Consider the following 23,719-nt stretch of genomic DNA (forward strand, 5'->3'; position numbering starts at 1 on the left):
TCTGTTATTTGTGTGCACACATATGAAATTGACAATATTTTTTTGCTCTCTTGGAGCATTTTCAATAATACCAATACCATTTTCCTTTTGTCCGGATACTGGCTTCGTTGTTTCATCCTATTAAAAAAAAAATCCCAACTTCAGAAAACATTGCACTTATTATTCACTCACTCACTCACTCACTCACTCACTCAGTAAGACAATAAACATTTACTGCGTCTGTCAAATCATAGGCACTATCCTGGGAGACGCTGATAAGATTCAAGAGGAGGTTGAGATGCATGAAATGTATGAGATATATGAAATCAGATAAATGAAAGAAAGACAGAAAAGAATAATTCACTGCTGACAGTAAGAGTACAAAGGAGAGAGCAGTGAGTTCTACCTGGGAAGCACAGGAAATGCTCCAAGGTATATGGCCATGTTATGAAAGACAGACAAAGTGTTGGAAAAGGACCTAAAGGGTTTTTAGACAGGGCAGTGTGAGAAAAAGGATGACTATTTGTAAAATATACTTAGATATACGAAACTGGGTAGAAGTTAGTAATGAAAACCTACACAGAACTCTGAAATTTTGAAAATGAATACAAGAGGAGGAAAAAATATGATTCAATTTTTCAGTTATACCTTTTAATATTTGAATGATATGAGATACAACAGTATTAATATGTGAAAGTATTTATTTCTTGAATATTATGGTAATATGCACTGTTAAATTGAATAAAAAAATTTAATTCTAAAATGCCAATTTAAGATGCTGCAAGATTGTTTTTAAAACTAATCTTAAAATTTTAAACTGTAGAGGAGAAATGCTTATGTGATGCAGAATTATGAGGTATTTCTAAGTACTACCATCATGTAAGAAAGAAACATAAAATCCTCCACTAAATTTCACGTGGTTTTCTTACTCCCACGTAAGCAACATACTCATAGCTGTAATTTCGTATTTACATTATATAAGAAGGTAGTTAAAAATTGGGGATATCATCTATTATAAAGAAAATAAAGCTATGATTACCCAAATTGAAGATTTAAGAATCTTCAAACACATCTACAATTGTCAATCAGGCCCCAATATTCACATGAGGAGTGGAGAGAGGACTACAAAAGCAAGTCTACAGGATTTCTGAGTTTTACAGATGAACACACATTTATGTGCAAAGTATAACAACTATCAATACTGAACTTGATAAAGCTTCCTGAGAATAATATAAAATGTCCCCAATGTTGGAGATATTTTTCAAGGTAAAAAATCATCTTCCAGGGATGACTGTGTATACTCTGTTGGCAGGTGCCCCTTCTTTATAATTCTATGATAATAAGTAGGTTATTGTAGAGAACAATGATCAATTATGATTGCATTTATGTGATGTATACATAGGTGTGTCCATTATATGGAGAAATTATTGGCACAAGATAAATCAGAATACCTCCAGAAATAAATAATTGTTACCTTTATTTCTTCAAGAGGGTTAGTTCTTATTTAATGGATACAGATTAAGAACCTCCTTCATATAACCAGAAATTTTAATTTTGATTAATAAAAGGATCAAATAAAATGCTTATTCCTTTCTCTCACTTTATTCTCAAACAGATCTAAAATGGCTGTAAAGATTGAATGAAACAGTAAGATAAATTAGTTAAGTAAGTTATGGATACACAAAAGACAAGTTAGAAACCTTAAAGAAAAAATGAAAGAGTCAAAAATTAATAATTCATAAAAATCAGATAAGGCCTAAAATATATTTCACTTTGCATTATCTGGAAACATGGGTTTTACTTGATTAAATATAAGATTACTTCAATAATTTTTTTTAAAATGATGATTAAATTTTTCCTTTTAAATTGTTTTTAATTGATATGTAAAAGATATACATATTTGAAGGGACATGTGGTTTGATACATTCATAGAATCTCAGTGTAATTGGGATATGTGACATGTTAAATATTTGTCTTTTCTTTATGGCAGAATCATTTCAACTTTTCTCTTACAGCTATTTTTAAATGTACAATATATTAATTTTAATTATACTCACCCTTACCTTCTCTTTTCTTTTTTCATAAAACCATCTATAAGTCATTCAAAAGAAATTGAGCCTCTTTTTCATTGCCTTTCTTTTCTTAATTTGCATGAAAATAATTGCTAACATATAGAGGGTTGCTGCTCTCATTTAACTCATTTCTGTTGTCTTTTCATAATACCCTGTCATCTTGACTCTCTTATTCAAACTTTGTATTCATCTTGCCCTTTGTCAGTGAATTCTTCCCCTTCTTCCCCCTCCTCATTTCCCTATCTGTTGAGCTGTTCTTTTGGGTTGCTTTATAATTCCTTCCTTCCACAATTTCTAACCTATAATGATTTACTCCCCTCAACTTTTACAAATCCCAATCCTGTACATCCTTCCTTTTGTTATTACATTTGTTTTCTATTATGGCCTTGAGGAGGTCCATTTCTTTATAGTATTTTTGTCTGCATTCTGAGGATGAGGAGGTATACTAAAAAATATGTAGAAGAGAAAAGTTTTTAAAATCGTAACTTGCCTCTGTAAGGCCACAGTTCTCCAATGACGGAAAGGAAGGTTTCAGGGGAGCATCAGGTGATGGAAAGGAAGGATGTGAAAAGCCCTGAACTTTGGCTGATGTTGTAGGAAAGGATTCAAGCACATCTTCATTTGGATGATCACAGATCTTGTCCTCAAACACGATTCCATCATCTGTTCTCACAGTACAATATTTTGCTTCTACTACAGTAAAAAGTAAAGAATATATGAAAATATTTGTAATGAACAATCAGTGAATAACACAAGAATAGGTTATCTTCAAATAGCTTACAGTTTTTCCTGGATCTCTGAGAAGCAGTAATTAAGTTTGTTAAGCTTCGTTGTGGAACACCCTAGAACAAAAAACAATAGCTTTAAGAATAAAAAGTATCAAACTGGTAAAATAATTATAACATTGACCATTACTATATGATCTAACACAAAGAAAAGAGGATTTGGAGTCACTTGGATGTAGATTCAACCCTCAATTCTGTCATTTACTAATCTACATCTTCTCATGGGGTGAAGATTATGAAAAGATGATACAAATGTCCTCAAAATGTTACTCCCTTTACCCATACTTGATTCTTCTACAAATACTATAATATCCATTAGATTATATTCTTAACCAAAACAGCCTAGGACAAAAATGTACCTAGTCAGCTTAAAGGATTATTAAAATAACTATCATTAAGATACTTAATCAATTTTGAGTTATATTGTGAGATGTGTTTGTATGATTCACATTTGGACAAATTATCTCTTGCCGGAGAAAATGTTCGAGTTTGGTTTTTAGTAATAACTTATTTTAATGGGTTGGCTTTGCAAATAGTATAAATCGCTTCTATTATGTTTGTCAAAATGCTAAAGATAAATTATTGTATAGATTCAGGTTCTCCCAAGAAAGAGAGAAAAAGGAAAAATAAACCCCGTGAGGCAATGATTGTTGAATGAAAGCCACAAAGAGCTACTCAATAAAAAGCTTTAACTAAATACGATGACAATGAAGACAGACAGGCACTGAAAGGATAGACAACTGAGGAAAAGTATTCTGCAAGGAGAACTTTAGGCTGGGGTAAATCATTTTTAAAAGGTGGAGGAGGAAGAAGAAACAAACAAGAAGAGACAGGACCACTCAATCAAGTATGTGCTGAAACCATGGCAGAAAGAGAAAATTGTATGATAAGGTACATGGAGAAATACATATACATATATAGATAGATACAAACAGATAACAGATTTTAATTCAGAGTATATCCATAATAAAACTTCTTAGTATTTACAATTCATTTTTGTATATATTTCTGTAGTGAAGAATTTAATTTTCACTCTGGCTGGCTGGAGAGGCGGCCGGCAGCGGGGCTGGCTGAGGCGGCGGCGGCGCGACTGGGATGGGACCGGCTCTGGGGCGCAGGAGCCGCGGCGGTGGCGGCGGCGGGGGCCGCGCAACTCGGGCCAAGCGCGGGGCGGCGGGCGAGGGCGCGGGGCGCTCAGCTCCGGCGGCCCCCGGCTCCCCGCCCGCGCACGGCCGAGCCCAGGAGAGCGCGCAGAGGCGCAGCCGAGGAAGCCCCGCCAGCGCCGGCGCCGGCGTCTGGGGAGGAGCGGCGCGCCGGGAGCGAGCCGGGCCGGGCGCCCGGGCGTAGCCGCCGGGGCTGCTCCCGGGAGCCGCGGGCCGGGCCGGGCGCGCGAGAGGACCAGCCCCGCGCCGCGCCCACCGCGCGCCGAGGACAGTGCCGCCCCCGGGCCGGGCGCCGCCGCTCGGGCTCCTGCTGGCGCTGACCGCGCTCCGGTGCCCGGGTATCGCCTCCCCTGACCCCATCCCCGACCCCGGCCGCCGCGCACGAAGTTGGCTCCCAGCGGGCGTCTGCCTCCTCCTCAAGTCCGTGGCAGCTTGCGTCTCCTGGACTCGGACAGATCTGGGGGGACCCTGGGAACCCAGGAGCCCTCTGCCCAAGTTTGCCTTTTGCCCAGCGCGGGAGCTCGCCTGCCTTCACCCCCAAACCCCAAGCTTCCCTGCGGACCCTTTCCGGGCGCACGGGGCAGCAGACGGGATGCGCTCAACCACTCCAGGAGGGTGGGGACGCGCCTCCAGGCATCTAGCCCCCTCCCCGCCCCGCCCCGGGGCAGCATCCTCAGGCCCTGGTTCCTGCGGGGTTTTGCCCTGGTAGGGTGTTGGTGGACCCCTTTTCCCACTCCCAGCTGCCCGCGGTCGCATAGTTGTGCGCTCCCGGGACACCTGCGGGGCCCCAGCCTTGAGGTCCTCTCAGCCCGCGCTGTGTACCTTGGCAGCAGCCCTTCCCTGTGCCCCGCAGCCCGCCCCTGCTTTCCCAAGGCCTCTCCTCCAAGGTTTCCCCTCCCCAGTGGCCTTTCCTTGGCCAAAGTGGAGCCCCTCTGCTCGCCTATTGGAAACGCAGGCTGCCCCAGCGCCCTGACCCCGAAGCGGGCGGGAGAGGATAGCGGTGGCCAGGCAGGGATGCCCAGAGCCACTGCCTGGGTACCAGGGAGCTGGACTCCCTCCTCACACCAGCGCAGCTGTCGCCAAAACCTAGCCAGTGGGGAAATCAAAATAGTCTGGTATGTTCTGTCTCCAATGGAGTTTGGGAGCTTTCTATCACCTTGATGTGGCTACATGTTGGTTCTAGAAGAAGCTCATCCTAAAATGACAGTTCCCCCCTCCCCCCTCCCCCAAGCAGTGGAGAAAATACTAAAGGCTCGGATGAACTGGGCACAGTCAGGAGCAGCATTCATGTGCATTTGAGATCTCCGTTCTGCAAACCTTTCAAGATCAGGACCCATGATTTGGCGACCAGGTAGCTTTTGCTTTAGAAGATCTCTCCTCATTTCTTTTTTTTTTTTTTTCTTTTGAGACAGAGTCTCACTCTGTTGCCCGGACTAGAGTGAGTGCCGTGGCGTCAGCCTAGCTCACAGCAACCTCAAACTCCTGGGCTTAAGCGATCTTTCTGCCTCCGCCTCCCATGTAGCTGGGACTACAGGCATGCGCCACCATGCCCGGCTAATTTTTTCTATATATATATTTTAGTTGGCCAGATAATTTCTTTCTATTTTTAGTAGAGATGGGGTCTCGCTCTTGCTCAGGCTGGTCTCGAACTCCTGACCTCGAGCAATCCACCTGCCTCAGCTTCCCAGAGTGCTAGGATTACAGGCATGAGCCACCTCGCCCGGCCTCTCCCCATTTCTTTAAGAAACCACACAGACAGGTAGAATGCAGTAGAAAAATAAAACTTTAACTTTTCCGCTTTAACTATCTTGGTAAGGTTGCAGTTAGGAGCAAACCTTGCATGTCAACTTGATGTGTGTTGTATTTGCATGGAAAGAAGTAAGTATTCCTTTGAGATGCCCTTAAGTGACCCCAAATATTTCATAAAACCTTGGCTTGGAGAGGAAAAAAAAGAATTTAATTTCATTACCATAAAATAATACATTACATTATTGAAACATGGTCATCTTCCACTACCTGGAAGCTATGCCATTATTACTACAGAGATAAAAAATCAGAAACAGAAATATTCCATCAATTTTGTACTTGGAGAAAAAACTAGTAATCTGAATTTTAAAGATTAATGTATAGTTTTAAAAGATATTTTTAACAGAACTTGTGTTGAAGATAACAAAAACTTAAGGAATTTTAATCTAAAATCCTAATCTAAACTTCTAGTTGGAGAATACTAGAAAATAAGTCCCTTTCCTATTTATATGTTTCTAATTTATTCCTTTTTATGACATATTTTCCCATAATAACTGTCCTGAAGTTATACATTCTAATTATTAAAAGGGAACATAAATTTAAAATATATTTTAGAAATTTAGTAGATTCAATTCTTAATTATATTATGAATATTATATTACTTCTAAGAATCCTTTATAATATTAATATTCTAACATTTTATTTCACTAAAATTCATTTATCTATTCATTTATTCACATCCAAAAAATATTAAAATGCTTCTTACATGCAAGATTGCATTCTACATACTCCAATACACACACAAATACGTTTCCTAACTTCTAGTAGCTCATAGTAATATAGAAGTTATAAAATTATTATTGAAATAACTAGGAAAAACATGGAGTGGATATAGGTTAGATGGCTGACTAGAGACATCAGAAGCCAGATCATCTCAAAAAGAAAAGAAAGTTTCAGGTGTTCAGGTGAAATCAAAGCCCAGGTGATCCATCTTTTGCTCCTTCCCCCACCTCAGTGGGGAGCAGGGTCCAAGCAACCCTGGGAGCTACATGACCCCTCCCAAAGCTTAAGGCATTTGTATACCCTACCTGGGGGACCAGAGCCTACCATGGGCACAATAGATTAGCTCAGTAACTGGCTCCTCCACACAAACTAAAATCAATGACAGCAGAAACAACACCATAGCTAAACACAGTGCCTTCCATCTCAAGCCATTAGGGAGCAGTGGATTCGTATGCACAAGTACAGTCCACCAGCTTGGAGCTTAAGCTGGGGGACTAAACTCCCTACACTCCATTGGGAAGAGGTGAAGACAACAAGTCAGAGGTAACACAGGTGGTTCATCAACCTTGTATAGAATGGTTTTCTGTGACCAATTTTCTACTATAAACATAAAATGATGATAGGGAAGCCACTGCTAAATTTTAAGAGAAAATACTATACAAAATTAGATTCAGAGTAATAAAATTAATTTCACATGAAACCAATTTACCTTGGTATTGACACTGAAGTCTTCACCATATGATGTAGGTCGTAAATCATCAATACCCATGTTGCTGGAAATCCTTTAGAGCAAAAATGTACAACAAAAAAAGTGAATTCATCTCCTTAAAATAAAAACATCTGCAGGGTTATATCCCAATGCACCCACCCAGAAACAATAAAACAAGGTGAAAGGTCAGTTATGTCTATACTAAATGATGTTTCTTGATATAATTATTAATAAAATTTGGTCTCTGTTTTAAGAAATATTCCAGTTATTTTACTTCTGTCTTCACCTCTCACAATCTATGAAATAGTCAATGAAGACTTACTGTTAGTTTCATAACAAATATTGACAGCCAATATATTGGCAAAGCCTGAGTATAATATGTCTTCACAAATTGTCTATTCACCTAATGACTGGCATAACCTCTCTTACCTGAACTGGAAGACAGAGATAGAAAACAAGGTAGAAAAATATGCTGTCCCTTCTCCACTACATATCTCTGTTTCAAAGACTGTATCACTCAGAAAATTGGCAGTCTTGCTTCTACAGGAAGGAAAGCACCTAAGAAGGCCCTATTACTTCCCTTTACTCTATAAACCATACAGGGATTCCCCTGAAACATTTAAAATGTTTGAAAGATAAATGTACAAAAGACAAAGAAAAATTTATATGTTGTTATTGGGGATATTCTTTCAAGAAAGAGTACAAAATAAAAAATTGTAATTTCCAATTATTTTGCCTATATAGGTCCAGCCTTATGCAGTTCTATATAAACTAGCAAACCCTTACAAAAACCTTAATAGGCACTCAGATACTCAAGAAGAGAGACTACTGGAAAAAAAGAATGCTGGTAGTCATACTTCTATTTCCCAAAGTACTATCTAAGTATCTTCTTCCTATGGGCTCCCGATTCCAGATCCCTTTTCTGCAGGGCTCCATGGCAGTCTCCACCCTTTCGATCTTCAGTCTAATAAAGCACAGGTTCCTGAAGAAATAGGCTCAAATGACCAAGAGCAGGAACCCTCTATTTCCCCCCTCCTGATAAGCAGACTAAATGGAGTCTCAGTCATCCTCTCCCAGGACAGGCATGTTACCAGCTACCCCAGCTCCATGACTGATTTCCCAGCAAATCTTACCCCTGCTGTACTCTACATGTACATGGGAAGGACATCAGTGAAAGGGGAACAAAGGCAGAGGTGAGGGGACACATGCCATGGGCCACAGATCTATGTAATTCAGCAACCTCTACCCTCCTAGTACTCAAGGGGCTGTAAGCCACCCCTGTGTAGGTTGGAGTGGAAGCAAACGATACCACATTCCTATCTGCTATAGAGACTCGTCCCAGTGGCTCATATTCTTTTAACATCTTTTAACAGAAACTTCAAGTTTGCCAGTTCCTTCAATTAAACAAACAAAAAAGCAGCAACCTGTTCAGAACTCCCTTGAAGCCTCTATTTTAATGTGCCTTGCTAGATAAATCCCAACATCCTTACTCATTCATTCATATGATTTGTCTTTATCAAACTTGTCAGAAGCCCCAATATTCTGATCTCTTTTCTTAAACCTGTATTTCTCTCCAACCCAGCATTGTTTTTCTTCAAACTTGGCCTTCCACTGCTAATTCCACCCTTATCCACTGCCACTGGGTTCAGCAGCTAATTCCTTTCTTTTTCTCTTCCACTGGGTTCACTAGACCCACTCCTCCATCCCTTTCTATTATTAAAACACTCACCCACAGGATGATAAAGAAGGAAGAGTACTGGGCTTTGAATGAAGAAAGATGAGTTCAAATCTCATTTCTACCATTTACTATATCCAAATAAATCACTTAAATATCTTTGGGTTTCTATCTTTTGTTATTTACCAAAGTAAAGAGTTTCAGGTGTGCTACCTGAACAACTACTTGACCAGGATGTTAAACACAGATAAAAGTACCAGAGGATATTTTTATTAATCTCTAAGATTCCTTAAAATCCTGAATTTCTCTGTGCTTTGGATTCTCTGTGTGGAAAAATGGGGAATATTTAACTGGCAGAAATGAAAAAAAACCAATAAAAAAACAAGAAATGCAAAGTAGAAAGCAAAAAAAAAAATTAAGACAAAATTATAGAAAATCACGGAACAACAAAAAAGACTCTAGAAAAAAAATAATAAAGGTTCATTGGATTAGGCAGGGATACCAGCCTAATGGGAAAACCAAAGGGGGAAGTCAATTAGAAAAATCAATTAGAAACAACTTCTAAATAGACACTAAGTATAATTAACATAACATGTCCTATATGTAGATATCCTTCACTAACAGTAAAATAATTCCTCTCTAGGACTTGCCTGGTCTTGCTTATGTAAAACCTATGGTCCTATGGCCACAGTGAAGTGAGATCTGCCCTAAAACATTCGATGTTAAAAATAAGGACCACTGTAATTGTCAAATATGTCAGGACAAGCTCTTGGAATAACCAGACTTCTAAGAAAAACTCTTGATGAGAATTAACATATAACTAAATCTGACTTTCTGAATTGATCTTATTTGTACCTGTACCTTGATCCCAATACTGCACAGTTTTCTACTGATCTATGCTAGGGGGCAAGAAAACAGATTTGGGAGCCAGGCAGGCTGATAATCAAACTATGGGATCATGGGGCAATTAATTAACTTCTTGGAACCACAGTTACTTAATTAGTAAAAAGTAATAGCATGGGTTCTTTGTGAAGCAGTTATGACGACTATAGATGATATAAAATGTTAAGCACATAATGTGGTGTGTAGCCCAGAATAGAACACTCAAATATTAAGTTATTTTCTCTGCATTCCCTTAGTTAACATACAGTTTTTAAAAATCTGCAAAATCCTACCTGATTGTACGGTCTTCAGAAATTCCATCCACTATTAAAGAAAAAAATAAAGTATTTTTAAATCAACAGTAGACAAATACAGAACATTAAAAGCATAGAAGAGCATGGTGTTATGTGCCTATAATCTCAGCTACTCGGGAGGCTGGAGCAAGAGAATCCTTTGAGGAGCCCAGGAATAAGACCAGCCTGAGCAACACAGCAAGACTCCACCTTCACAAAAAATAAATAAATAATGCACACTTCTGTACATGTTTTAGACTTTGTACCAAAGTAAGAAAAAGACTGATGCTTTGTTACAAGGTATTGTTTCGGGGTCATACCTGGGAACTATACCAGTATTAATATTATGTGTACTACTAGTAGGCAATTAATGCATTAGTAACTCTTGCCTCCCCTCCTTTCATTTTTATCAAATGTAAGGAAGACTGGAATTTATCAAAATTTTGATACCTACAAGTGAACTGCTGTGTACAATAATCATAATCCCAACTGAAACCTACCAGAGTGACAGAAAATGGCCTCACTAATAGAATCAATATTACAAGAAGACAGTGTCAAACTTAAACAGCATGATTTCTGGACTAACACACTGGGAGCTATAAGAACAGAGTATAGAGCAGTCACCCTTGTTGCTATATGTTCTCACACCACAACAGCAATTATCAACACAAAAGACTTCTGTGACCAAATGTGGTGGTGGTGCAGGGGGTTCCCCACAAACAATCAAGCAATTCATTCTGCAGGAGTCACCGGCTGAGATTCCTCTGATTCAATTCCAACACTATCTCCGTGGAGATAGATTCAGATCCCATGGGTAGAGGCTCAGTCCCCAAGGCTGGCTTTTTCACACACTGGTCACAAATATGGGCCTCCAGAACTTCTGACTGATTACATTCAAGCCAAGCTTCCTGCAATCTCCTCTTTGCGTTCCCCTAATTTCCTAGAATGGCTCACAGAACTCAGGAAAACATGTTCCAAAAATTGTGGGTGAAGAGATGCATAGGACAAGGTATGGGGGAAGGGGTAGGGTGATTCCGTGATCTCCCAGGGCTGCCACCCTAGAAGAACTTCCACATATTCAGCTATCTGGAAGCTCTCTAAACTCAGTCCTTGGGTATTCATGAAAGCTTCATTACAGAGATATGACAAATTAAATCATGGGCCATTGAAGATCAAGTTATCTTCAGCCCCACTCTCCTCCCTGGAGGTTGGAGGTGGGGTGCAAGTCCCAATCCTCTAATCATGCCTTGGTCTTTGTGATGACCAGTCTCCATCCTGCAGCTACCTGGTAGATGCCAGCCATCAGTCAATCCTTCACACACAAAAAGACAGCACTTCAGAGAGTCTAAAAATTTTAGGAGTTGTATGCCAGGAAACCAAATAAAAGACCACATATATATTTCACAATATCACATTCCCTGTTTTGATTTCTGTGGTATCAGTTACCCATAGTCAATCATGGTTCCAAATTGTTAAGTGGAAAATTTTAGAAATGTGCAATGCAGCTGCCATTCATCACGCCATTCTAAGTAGCATGATGAAATCTTCAACCACCCCACTCCACCCTGTCTAGGACCTGACTCATTGGCTTGTCCAGCATATCTAAACTGGACGTGCTATCAACCCAATAGTCATTAGAATGCTCTGCTCCTGATATCCAGATATCAACATCATTGTGGCTCCCTGATCAGGATCATCCAAAGCAGGTATTTGTCTTTCTCATATATAGTCAGAAGGTCAATTGTAGCCTGAAACTGCTATGTTATTCGATGTAATTCACCTCATTATGTAGACACTGTATCATCTCACATCATCATTAGAAGATAAAGGGTGATTATGTACAAGGAGATCATTTGAGAGGCCACATTTCCATAACTTTTATGACTGTGTAGAGATATAATTGTTCTGTTTTATTGTTATTATTGTCAATCTTTTACTGTGCCTAATTTAGAAATTAAACGTTATGATACATGTATATTGTATGTGTGTACATATCATATAAATGTATATATACAGGAGAAATCATTATATATATAGGGTTTGGTGCTGTTCAGAGTTCCAAGCATTCATTGGGAGTCTCAGAACGTATCCACAGATAAGGGTGGACTATAGTACATATTTTGCTATGGCACAACACAGCCTCTCCTGTTCAGTTTAGGATAAAACATCCCACTGAAGGAAAACTAGGGATGGGGGCATTATACTTTGAAGCAGGGCAAAACAGTAAACAGGCCAGGGACAAGTGTCCTTGAAAGACTTGTTGGCTGCAGTGGAAAAGAGATCAAGAGAGATCAATGTACTTACTTTCACTAATCTTCTGAGGCAGATGCTGGTAAGTTTACTTACTTCTAGCTATTTCTCTGCCCTATGTATGTTGCAAGCAAGTCTCACATTCACCTGCCATTTTTATCTCTCATGGAAAGAACCACTGGATTGATCACTCCCTCAGGCAATAGCTTATCCACTCTGAACTGTATGTCATACTCAGAGGAAAGCTTCAGAATACTGGGGAGGTGATGGTAAGTTGCCAAGGAGTGCTCTCTGATATGAAAAAATATGTCTGTAGCTAAAACTATTAACTTGCTCAAGCTCCAAAAATAGGCCAACAGTTGTACCACTCCATAGTAGGAGGAAAAGAAATGCATTTTCACTTCACGTAAAGCAAAACAGTGTGACTCTCTTGGCATTCCTCATGACTGGTAATCTAGTTTGTGAGCCTTGTTATAATTACATAGACCTTTGTCAAACTCATCCCTCAAAGGAAGAGAATGAGGATGGAACATATTTATTCACCTATAGTATTCACTGTTGGGTCTCATTTCCAATTGCATGGTAAGTATGAAATATTTGTCATCCAAGTTTTATAAAATACAACCTTGTGAGATTGCCCTCTTCCATTGCGAGAGTCTATCTGGACCCAACTCATACGGAAAGATGGTCCAGTTAGTGCTGTGTAGTACTGCATGATGTCATTCTTCTCAACCCTCCCCATTATGTGGCAAATATCTACAGAAAGCAAGCTTTTCTTCAGTATGTAAAGCATATGTCATCAGAACCCACACTGATGAACAAAAAAAAGGGGGGGATCAGGAACAAAGAATTATCTTAAATGAATACCTTTAATTGCCTTAGAATTTTAATTTTTTAAGTGTTTGAAAAGATATCTATTGTATTATTCAAAATGTGTGACTATTCTGGGAAGAGCAAAATTATGGAGAAAACAAAATGATTGGCGGTTGCCAGGGATTCATGGGCAGGGAAAGAGGCAGGATGAAAAGACACAGTATAGAGGATTTTTAGAGCAGTGAAACTATTCTGCATATGATACTACAATGGAGATACATGTCATTATACAGTCATCTAATCCTATAGAACGCACAGCACCAAGAGTGAACCCTAAGGTAATCTATAGACTTTGGATGACAATGATGTGTCAATGGAGGTTCATCAATTGTAACAAATGTGCAACTCTGGGAGGGATGTTGATAATGGGGGAGGCTGTTCATGTATGAGAGACATGGGGTATATGGGTAATCTCTGTACCGTCCTCAGTTTTGCTGTGAACCTAGAAGTGTTCTTAAAATAAACTCATTTATTTGAAAAAATAGATATTCAGTTAACCTGCTACTACCATATATTAATATTATAGCAGAATGCAGTCACCTTGAAAATTAGGCATATTTAACCACCAAAGTTACGGAATATGTGCATTACTTCCCAAATTGAAATATACAAAAATATATAAGCCAAATAAGTTTAATTGCAACTTAGGCAAGGAAATAAATAATAAAATGATTATTTTTTATTTCATAATTACAAATAGTGAATTAATACAAGAAGAATTGAAACTGGACTATTCATATAATTAATATAAAAGACAATCCTTATTCTAACTTTAAATCTGAAATCAATACGCTTATTTTGCCTAAAATTTCAGTGAAAACTTGATCAGATGAGGACAGATTGTAATTAACTGTATAGGCATAGTAACGTATGTACAAATATCTGTAAAATATTCACTCACAGTCAATAAAAGTAAACAGCATTGCAACTTAATATGGATCATGCAACTGAAACCAGTATCATGTTATGTTCTATCATTACATTATCCGCTATTAAATAAAATTTTAAAACCACAAAAAGTTAAGTTGGGCAATAACTGCTGTCCTATATTTCATATAGCAAGCATGAGACTGCCATCATTGGAAAGGCATGCTTGTGAGACTGGCCCATGGCTGGCATCCGGGACCTTGGATTTGAGAGCACTCCCACCATTCCATAAGTGAAAAGAGTGGCACACTGTGCCTAAACTCTTCATATAAACAATGTGACTCACTCTGAAGAGCTACTTTCCTTCTGGGAGTCTGGAATTTTGGTACATGTGAGGGACAGAATGCCTATTATGACTACCCTCCATAGAAAACTTGGACACTGAGTCTCTAATGAGACTCTGGTACAGGTAGATAAGACTGCACAAGTGTTGTCAAAATTTGGGGCTAGGAAGCGCATCCTGGTAACTCTACAGGAGAGGAGTCATAGAAGCTTGTGGTTGCTTTCCTCCAGACTTCACCACATGTACCTTTGCCTTTTGCTAATTTTGCTTTGCATCCTTTCACTGTAATAAATGAAAGCCCTAAGGAGGACCATTTTCTTAGTCCTGTGAGTCCTTTTGGCAGATTACCAAACCTGGGTGTGGTCTTGGGAAACACTGACACAACTGCATTGTATAAATGGTTATTATTTAAGTTGGTGTTATTTCATGGAGTAATTATCCCTAATCTGCCTTTTTTGATATTTGCCTTGGATATTCCTGCATTTCTATGAACATGTGCATATGAGGGGTAGATGAAATAATGAAGCTAGAAAATAATGAGAAACAAGCAACAATCCTACTTTTACCAGAATAAAAAATAGAGAATCTTAATGATTGATGATATATTCTATACTATGAAAGTTTCTAGAAAAAAATTAAGAAGATAACAGTCAATTTTCTCTGATTCAGCAGGGATTAATTCATTTTTATAATAATTGTACATCAGGCTGGGTGTGGTGGCACATGACTGTACCCCCAGCTGCTCAGGAGGCTGAGGTGGAAGGATCCCTTGAAGCCAGGACTTCCAGGCTGCAGTGCAACATGACTGCACCTGTTCATAGCCACTGGACTGTGGCCTGAGTGACACAGGCAGACCACATCTCTCAACAAATAAATGCATACATAAAATCATTTTTTATCATTCAAGTAACTGGAATAATTGCGGAAAACCACATGGCCATTGAATATAGTATAATACTATACTAGTGATCATAGAGTTACTTTTATTGATTTCAAATATTTCTTAAATTCTTCTAAAACTAAAAACATGGCTCATCCATTAAAGGCAATTCTTGGCAGAACAAGTCAAAGGTCAAAAACCTTGAGTCCAAAGCATAGGATGAATTATCCACTGCTACCCCAAAGGGTGGCTTTGATCATTAAGGATCAATAGGACTTTTAAGTACTGGGAGGAAAAGGGGAGTTATCTCATAAATAGATGCTTAAAAGTGTGCTAACCCAATTCACCACATATTGCAGTCCAATCACAGATCACCAATTTCTAAAGAAATGTAATACCAGAAAAGTACTTCACAGGAAAACTATGTCAGATAAAACAATTCATATCTGACATCCAAGAAGACACTTAAAATCTTGGCAAATCATCATCAGAAATACTGTCATTGTGACACAAAGAAGTTTAGCAAGAAAGTAAGTTTAGTCAGAAACTAAAAGTATACTGGGTATACTTTAGAAAGGTAGCTAGTTCTCTTAACATGAAATAATATCCATTTGGCAGACATATATATGTTAGAAATGTGTCTTAATAGGATTTTCTTTCTGGATGAAATTCAAAAGGAAACAGTAAGAGCAAAGATACCAGAAGGCAAATAGAAAGAGAACTGCACTAACAAAAAGATTCAGGGACTGACTTTTCTACTGATGTCACCAAAATTTCTAAAATAGTGAAAACCAGTATATTCAGAATATGACCTGATATTATTCTTTATGATATTATGTTATTTTCTGCAAGAAAGTATTTAATAGAAGTCAGATTCTCCAAACTGCTTATCTGTAAACAATTTCTGATCAAAACTTCAAACTCTGGCAAAACATGGCTTTGGCCAGGCCTGGTGGCTCTCCCCTATAATCTCAGCACTTTGGGATCACACAGTGGGAGGATCACACCAGGAGTTCAAAACCAGACTGGGCAACAGAGTGAGACCCCATATCTCCATAAAACATAAGAAAAATCAGCCAGGCATGATGGCACATGCCTATAGTCCCAACTACTCCAGAGGCTGTGGTAGAGGATTGTTTTAGCCCTGGAATTCAAGGGTGCAGTAAACTATTAATATGTTTGGGCCACTACCCGCCAGCATAGGCAAAAGAGCAAGACACTGACTGTAAAAGAGAAAAAAAAAAAGAAGGCTGTTTTATGATTCCATGACAGAGGGAGGGTATGTATGTCTGACAGTGGCTTCCAGGTGTTTCTGCCAGATGTTTGTTTCTGAATGCATCCAGAACAGCTTATCAAGGACTTGAGTACAACAAGCACTTCCACAAGAATCAGATAAAAAACACAGTGTTTGTCCTCACATGTGATCCTTAGATTGATAATTCTAGAAAAATGGTAGCATGTATACTCAGCAGTCTAGATGATTTTCCCTAACTCTGTAGATAGCTGCTGCAGTTACAAAAAAATTAACTAGGATCACAGTAGATATATTCTGCCAAATTGGGACAACAGAAGTATAAATCACATAAATAGTAGAACTTCCAACTCCAAAATTGTTCTTTTGAAAAGGGTACCACCAAAGAATTTTTAAAAGTTCAACCAAACTTACTTTTTAGTAATCCTATGTGGAAGAATTGATACTTCCTGCATGAAATTCTCACATTTCTTTCTTTTTTTTTTTTTTTCAATGTCATTTCCTCTGATTTCTCTCCTATTTTTCTGTAGCCACTTCTCAATCTTCTTCACTAACTCCTTTCCTTCTGGGAAATGTGGCCATTCCCAAAGTTTTGTCACGGGCCTTCCTCTCATTGTACATCTTCCCCATTGTGGACAAGTTCATTTAGACTTAGGACTTTGTCTATAAATATTATTAATTATAACAACATCACTCCAAATCTGCATCGCCAACCTCAGTGTTCCACCGACAGGTAGAAACACCTATCATGCAACTACCAACTGAAAATACTCTATACGAATAGTCATTAAACTCAACATTTATAGAAAAATGTTCATCTTCCTTGTTGACCTGCTGCTCTTCTCTATTCACCTGACAATTCTCACTCTTTCCTCATATCCAGTTTAAATGTTAGTGTCCACACCGGAAACCTATGCATCATCTGAGATTTCTCTCCACCCCTAATTTTTACATTCAGTAATCACTAAATCATATTAACTGTACCTCCCTTCTGCCTCTGCTTTATATTCCACTGCCATGAGAAACATCAGTAAATGTTTTTCTTCAATTTTACTTAAGTTTGTTTCATGTTTATAGATCCAGGTTAAGCAATGCTTTTAACTGATGGCTTCCACGGGGAAAAGAAAACCAAAATCACAAACAATTATTACTATTTCTTACTGGAAAAAAATATATTTTAAGCAAAAGAAGTGAAAAAGGTCCAGTACCAATAAAAATACAATATTTTAAAATGAATAAATCCACCTTGCTAACTACTTCACAAAGGATGGGTGAAAACCTCATCATAGATTGATACTAATCCAAGGACTGGTAACCAGGAAACTATGGCTTGGATTATTGCAAAAGCTGCCTTTGTCTCCCATCTATCCCCTATATGAAGGGTCAGCAAACTATAGCCCACAGGTCAAATCAAGTCAGCCATATGGTTTGTAAAACAAAGTGTTACTGGAGCACAGTCATGCCTATCTGTTTACATATTATCTATGACTGCTCTCACACTACAATGGCAGCGTTGAGCAGATGTGAAAGAGATAACACGGCCTTAAATATTCACTACTAGGTCCTTTACAGACAAAGCTTGCCCATGCCTGATTTAGACCATATACAGAATGCCCTAAAACTCAAATCCAATCTTCAGACTCCCCTGCTCAATATTCTTCAATGAATCCTTACAGCAAACTTTTCTTGCTGAAGAAACACAATTCTATTTGGGTATTTATCATCCTAATCCCCCTCCATGGGTCCACAAAGAGAAATAATTATTCTAAGCTAATCACAGTAATTAAATCTGTTTCCCAGTGACTGCTTTAAAAATGAGCATGTGATGTAACCCAGATGCTAAATGTTACCAGGAGTCCACTGCATCATTCTGAGTTTTCTCCCTAGTTACAAGAAACATATGAAGAAGTGCAGCCCTTCCCACCTTTGGATATTGTCTTGTGAGAACATCATAATTGGAACTGGTGCTGATTAGCCAACCAGGAAAGGAGACACAAGCATAACACTGCCAAGAGCACCCCCAAAAAAGGGACAACAAATGGGATCCTGATGACATCACTGAACCACCAAAACAACTTGGTTCCTATTGTTTCCGCCACTGTTCCTTAGGTTATCTATTACTTGCAGCCAAAGGCATTGAACCTGAGAAATTTTCCATGGCCTAAAGTAAGATTTATTCATTTCTATAACATTAAAAAGACTTCCACAATCTTGCCTTACCTAAGGGTTCATCTCATTCCCAACCACTCCCATTTTATGCTTTTTGCACAAGCAAAACTGAACTGCTCACACACCATGCAAAGTTCACTCATGCATCTCAGATTTTGCACTTGCTGTTCCTTCTGCCAAACATGCAATCTTGTTAGATGTTCCTTCTGCCAAGCCTCATTCTGCTGCCGCCCTACCTGGCATGATTACCTGACATGTTACCCAATTTTTTAAAGCATGAATTCCTTGCCATGGACTCAAACTGTCTGGCACATATTTAACGTGGTAAGTACATAAGAAATGATAGTTATGAGCTCACAGAGGGCATCAGACACATAGTAGGCACTGAATAAAGTAATAAATAATAAGAATGGCAATAAAATATAAAGCTTCTGAGTGTATTTCTTACATGTTTGTATTCTGTAACATTACAAAAATGCTTATTGCCTAAAAGACACTTGATAGTTATTTGTTAACTGGGCAAGGAAATAAATGAATAAAAATGATTTTTGACAATTTTGTTAAAAAAACAGAAATTATATAGATACAGCTGTATTTTATTATGAGAACGCTAAAGACTGAAACTGCATCTATCATCGTCTCCTGCAACTTGCAAAACCTAACTTATAAAAGTTCTTTGATAAATACGTACTGAATTAAAGGTGTCATCATACAGTTCAGATTAGGAGGTGCTTTAGCTGTCCCACCTACATAGCATAGCAGCATTTTTGTCACTGTGAAATGTTTTTGTACTTCTATTACAATTTGTTAAGCCCAAAATTACTGTATTGCAATACTGACTATGATAACCTTTTGGCTAATGGTAACAGGGTACGCTATGCTGATAAAATTACTGTCATCATGACCATTATCTGGCAGATAGAACAATATATCTTGTTTTAATGAAGTAAATGTATCTCTTCCAGTTTCAATTTATGGGAATGAGGTCGGTAATAGTGAGACCATGTTAGCATAAAAATGTGTAAGATAGCTTGTGCTTCTCAACAAGGAATTTCATTTCTGACTTCTATACTCAGTATCTTTAAAAAATAACCTGCTGTTGGCACTGGTGCACACTGGCCAAGTTTAACAGTTCTTATTGCTATTTGTTTATGGTACCAGAAATCTATTGCCGAGTTCCCAGTTTTAAAGATAGTTACTTTCTTACTGACAGGAATCGCTATGTAATACCCTTGATCACTGAACAAGGATTTGAACTGCAGGGGTCCACTCATATTTTCTTCTGCCTCTGCCACACAGAAACACCACCACCAACTGCTGTTCCTCCTCCTCAGCCTACTTTGTGTGAAGATGATGAGAACGAACACCTGTCTGATGATCCACCTCCACTTTGTGAATAGTAAATACAGTTTTTCTTCCTTGTGATTTTCTTAAAAATGATGTTTTCTCTAGTTTTCTTTATTGTAAGAATACAGTATATAATACAACATATAACATACAAAACACGTTAACTGACTGCTTATGTTATCAGTAGGCTAGTAGTAAAGTTTTGGGAGAGTCAGAAATTATACACAAATTTTTGACTGAACAGGGAATTGGTGCCCCTAACCTGTGCATTCTTCAGATCAACTGTAATTAATATTCATTTCTGAGATATATAAATATAAACAACTCATTTTAATAAGATGTCCAATTTATTATAATGTGATCATAGAGGAACCATATAACATATTAACTTTAAAACCTTTTTTTTATTTATTCAAGAACATCATAGAGCATTTTAGGGACCATAATTAAATGAAGACTCTTTTTAGACAATACTGTTTGACATTATAAAGTCCCTACAACTACCTTATTAAATAATTCTAAATTCTAGACTACTAAGAAATAAATTTTAAAAATACACATGCAATTTACAGATTGACTTTTTAACTGCTCCTCTGTGCTCAAAACTTCCTTACTCTTAATTTTTTACCCCTGGTAGAACCACCAAGAATAATTCACTATTAGAAGTTTTACCTGCATTGTTATTTTGAGAAGCGTTGTCAGGTATCTTTTCTTCTTTATATTCTGAAGTTTGGTGGTGAATACTGTGTATAAAAATGTAATAAATAATATTACTATTTTAGTGCTTATATGAAAATATTTACCAAATATATGAAATTCTCAAGAGTATTTCAACAAAATCAGAGCTAATATCAGAACTTTAATTACCCCAACACTTCAAATCCGTAAGCTCTGCAAAGTTCTTATTAAGCTTCTAATTAAAGAATAAAAAGGTAAGGTGAAGTCCTCATGAAGTGTGGGCAGTATAGTTCAGTCAACTAACTACAGTACGCTTGACATAATGAAAAGTGTCCTGAACGTAAAAGAAGTCTTAGCGCTATAACCAACAGTTATTTGTTCATTGACAAGTTGCTTTTCTTAGGCTCAACATCTTTAGGACATGAGAATTTTTCTGCCTTCTGTCAGTATTAATAGGTTGTCATATATATTTGATACTGACAATATAACATTTTTACAATGCTTGAAGAAATAGTGAAGTAATGGAATATTTTGTTCTTGAATTTAATTGCTGATATTACTTTAGAATCCCAAATGCAATTCATTCTGAGGCCAGGTGTGGTGGCTGATGTCTGTAATCCTAGCACTCTAGGAAGCCAAGACAGGAGGCTTAAGCTCAGGAGTTCTAACCCAGGCTAAGCAAGAGTAAGACCTCATCTTTACCCAAAACAGAAAAAGTTAGCAGGGCATGGTGGTGAGTGCCTGTAGTCCCAGCTACTCAGGAGGCTGAGACAGGAAGATGGCTTGAGCCCAGGAGTCTGAGGCTGCTGTGAGCTAGGCTGATGCCATGGCACTCTAGCCCAGGCAACAGAGTGAGACTCTGTCTCAAAAAAAAAAAAAAAAAAAAAAAAAAATTTAAAACCCATTCTGTATTTTTTCCAGATGTTAAAGTTTTCAGGAAATGTTATTGAGTCCTAATTTCAATTATTAGTTGTCGTATTCTCTGTGGCTCATAATTCAGGGTATCTCAGCTATTTTATACTTTGAAACAAAATGTATTAATAAATATATTATAGCCTTAAATTAGATAAAATAAATGTCCCCCATTACTGACCTAATCAATCACACCAAGGGCGGAAAACTAATAAACGTCAAGACCTGGTTTGGACTGCTACTGTTCCTTCTCTACCTACTCAAACTCTGAACCAGCAGATCTTTGTTAGCATGATGCTTACTCTCCATGTTTCTCTCCAAGTGACGTGGAAAGCAACACGTTACTTTTATTTTTTTCTAAGTTCAATGAAGAGGATGCTAGTTAACATTTTCTCATGTCTGAGGTAAGTACCAACAACATATTTGCACGATAACATTACATGTCCAATACTCAACTCCACTGTCATTTCACAGATCACTTTACACAATTTTCTTTTTAGTGAAAATCACAATTTTAATATTGGGTGACACCTGTTTTGCTCTGACACACCCTGTTTCCTTGGAGCTAGTCAGCAACTAGTCAAATGATGTTCAAAGGACTGCACAAAATATGAAATGCTTCATAAATTTTTATGCCATCCTTGGGCAAGGACCATGATAATCTTCTCCATATTCTTTCAATTTTACTGTAAGTGTTGATGAAGCAAGCACAAAGTCCTACATGGACACTGACAAGTCATGGATGAGGCTTGGCCCCATTGAATCCAACCAACCTCCTGTTTATTTATTTATTTATTTAATCAACAAAGGAGCCAGTCAACCAATTAACCTACTTTAGACTCAGAGAATTCTGTTGACTGGCTTCCTTGTGTGGTGGAATTTGAAAATATTTAATAAACTTGAGGTACAGATGCAAGTATTGACAGCTTGGGAGATTTTCACTGTGAAAAACAGATCACATGAGGGGCCAAGTACAAGTTTGTGACCGTAACTCTGCACAAGGATGAAATGTAACTTTCCGGTACCTAAGAAAAGGCACCACACAGGGGGAAAAGGGGGCTTAGCACACAAATCCAGTAGCAAAGAAGAAAGGAAGCCCTAATATCTTCCTGCAACAATATTTGAAACTCTCTGACTATTTAGAACAATCCCAACTATTTGTTAGAGGGAAGACAAAGAAGGGAATCAAAGGATAACTTACCAAGAAGATCTAGGCTAAGTCCAGGCTGAGATGAGGGCCCCATGTGAGGTTTTGAGTGTGGAGGGAGGGCCATTTTGCTGACTGTGTGTGTGGGCATAGCTAGGAGGCCCAGCTGCCAGAGCAGGGTACTGCTGCTTTAGGAACAATGGTGGAGCATATGTGCCTATGCACATGAAATCAAAAAAGATGTGACATTGAAGGCTAAGTATGGATCACCGTGAACACTGAGGGATGGGAACCTGTAAGGGCACCCTGGTTGCAAAGGTCAATCATTTCCAGATAGCAAGACCAGTGTCAAATGCAACGACAGAATCAAAGGAGGCAATAGAATGATTGAAATGTCCTTTCATTCCCCTCCTTCTGACTTGTAAAAATGGCTGTCTTCTTTGCACTTAGAGAACACTTTAATTTCTTCAGAAATTCAAGGAGGAGGCTATAGGAGATAGCCCCTAGGAGACAGTACAAAATTTTCTGTTAACTAGACACTTCAAGACCCAAATAACTAATTAGAAGAATCAAATATGTCACATGATTATTATCCCATGCTGAGGGCTTATTCATCTAATGAAATGGAAAACATTGATATCACTAAAGATAATGGTCTTAAAACTCCTGAAATGAAGAATTCTGTACCTATTACTACTTTTAACTACTTTAGCCTTTTGCTTCATTTCTGACTGATCAATTGGACTAACTCACTGCCATTCCCATGCTACCTGAAACACACTATGAAATTTCACCTGACGTATGAGCGAAAAGACTGATAATTATTTTAAACCTCAGTTTAGTGTTAATTAGTCTTTTAATGTAAATACTTACTTATGTAAACCACTAGCAGTGGGATAATCTTTTGCAGCCCA

The 23,719-nt window shown here is 38.2% G+C and overlaps 1 protein-coding gene and 1 non-coding gene across 2 annotated transcripts; both read right to left on the minus strand.

The window, feature by feature from the left end:
• Positions 1–424: 424 nt before the first annotated feature.
• Positions 425–23,707, minus strand: LOC123626725 (ankyrin repeat domain-containing protein 26-like). Its single transcript, XM_045535959.1, has 7 exons — positions 23,679–23,707; positions 20,741–20,811; positions 10,088–10,118; positions 7,238–7,310; positions 2,833–2,893; positions 2,542–2,744; positions 425–457 (listed from the first exon to the last, which is right to left on the minus strand). Exons 4-7 carry the CDS (start codon positions 7,295–7,297, stop codon positions 425–427), a joined length of 357 nt encoding a protein of 118 aa, XP_045391915.1. The 5' UTR covers positions 7,298–7,310; positions 10,088–10,118; positions 20,741–20,811; positions 23,679–23,707.
• Positions 22,263–22,369, minus strand: LOC123626745. The gene has a single exon (XR_006730986.1). It is a non-coding gene; the product is annotated as a U6 spliceosomal RNA (small nuclear RNA).
• Positions 23,708–23,719: the final 12 nt, after the last annotated feature.

This window comes from Lemur catta, chromosome 22 (genome assembly GCF_020740605.2).
Source record: "Lemur catta isolate mLemCat1 chromosome 22, mLemCat1.pri, whole genome shotgun sequence".
Classification (NCBI taxonomy): Eukaryota; Metazoa; Chordata; class Mammalia; order Primates; family Lemuridae; genus Lemur; species Lemur catta.

What these genes read in the sequence shown, in the direction of transcription:
- LOC123626725 (XM_045535959.1), bottom strand. Translation starts at nt 7,297, where the DNA reads ATGGGTATTGATGATTTACGACCTACATCATATGGTGAAGACTTCAGT. An exon ending in ACTTCAGTGTCAATACCAAG is followed by an intron (nt 2,894 to 7,237) that starts GTAAATTGGTTT and finishes TTTTTGTTCTAG; the next exon opens with GGTGTTCCACAACGAAGCTT. An exon ending in TCAGAGATCCAGGAAAAACT is followed by an intron (nt 2,745 to 2,832) that starts GTAAGCTATTTG and finishes TTTTTACTGTAG; the next exon opens with TAGAAGCAAAATATTGTACT.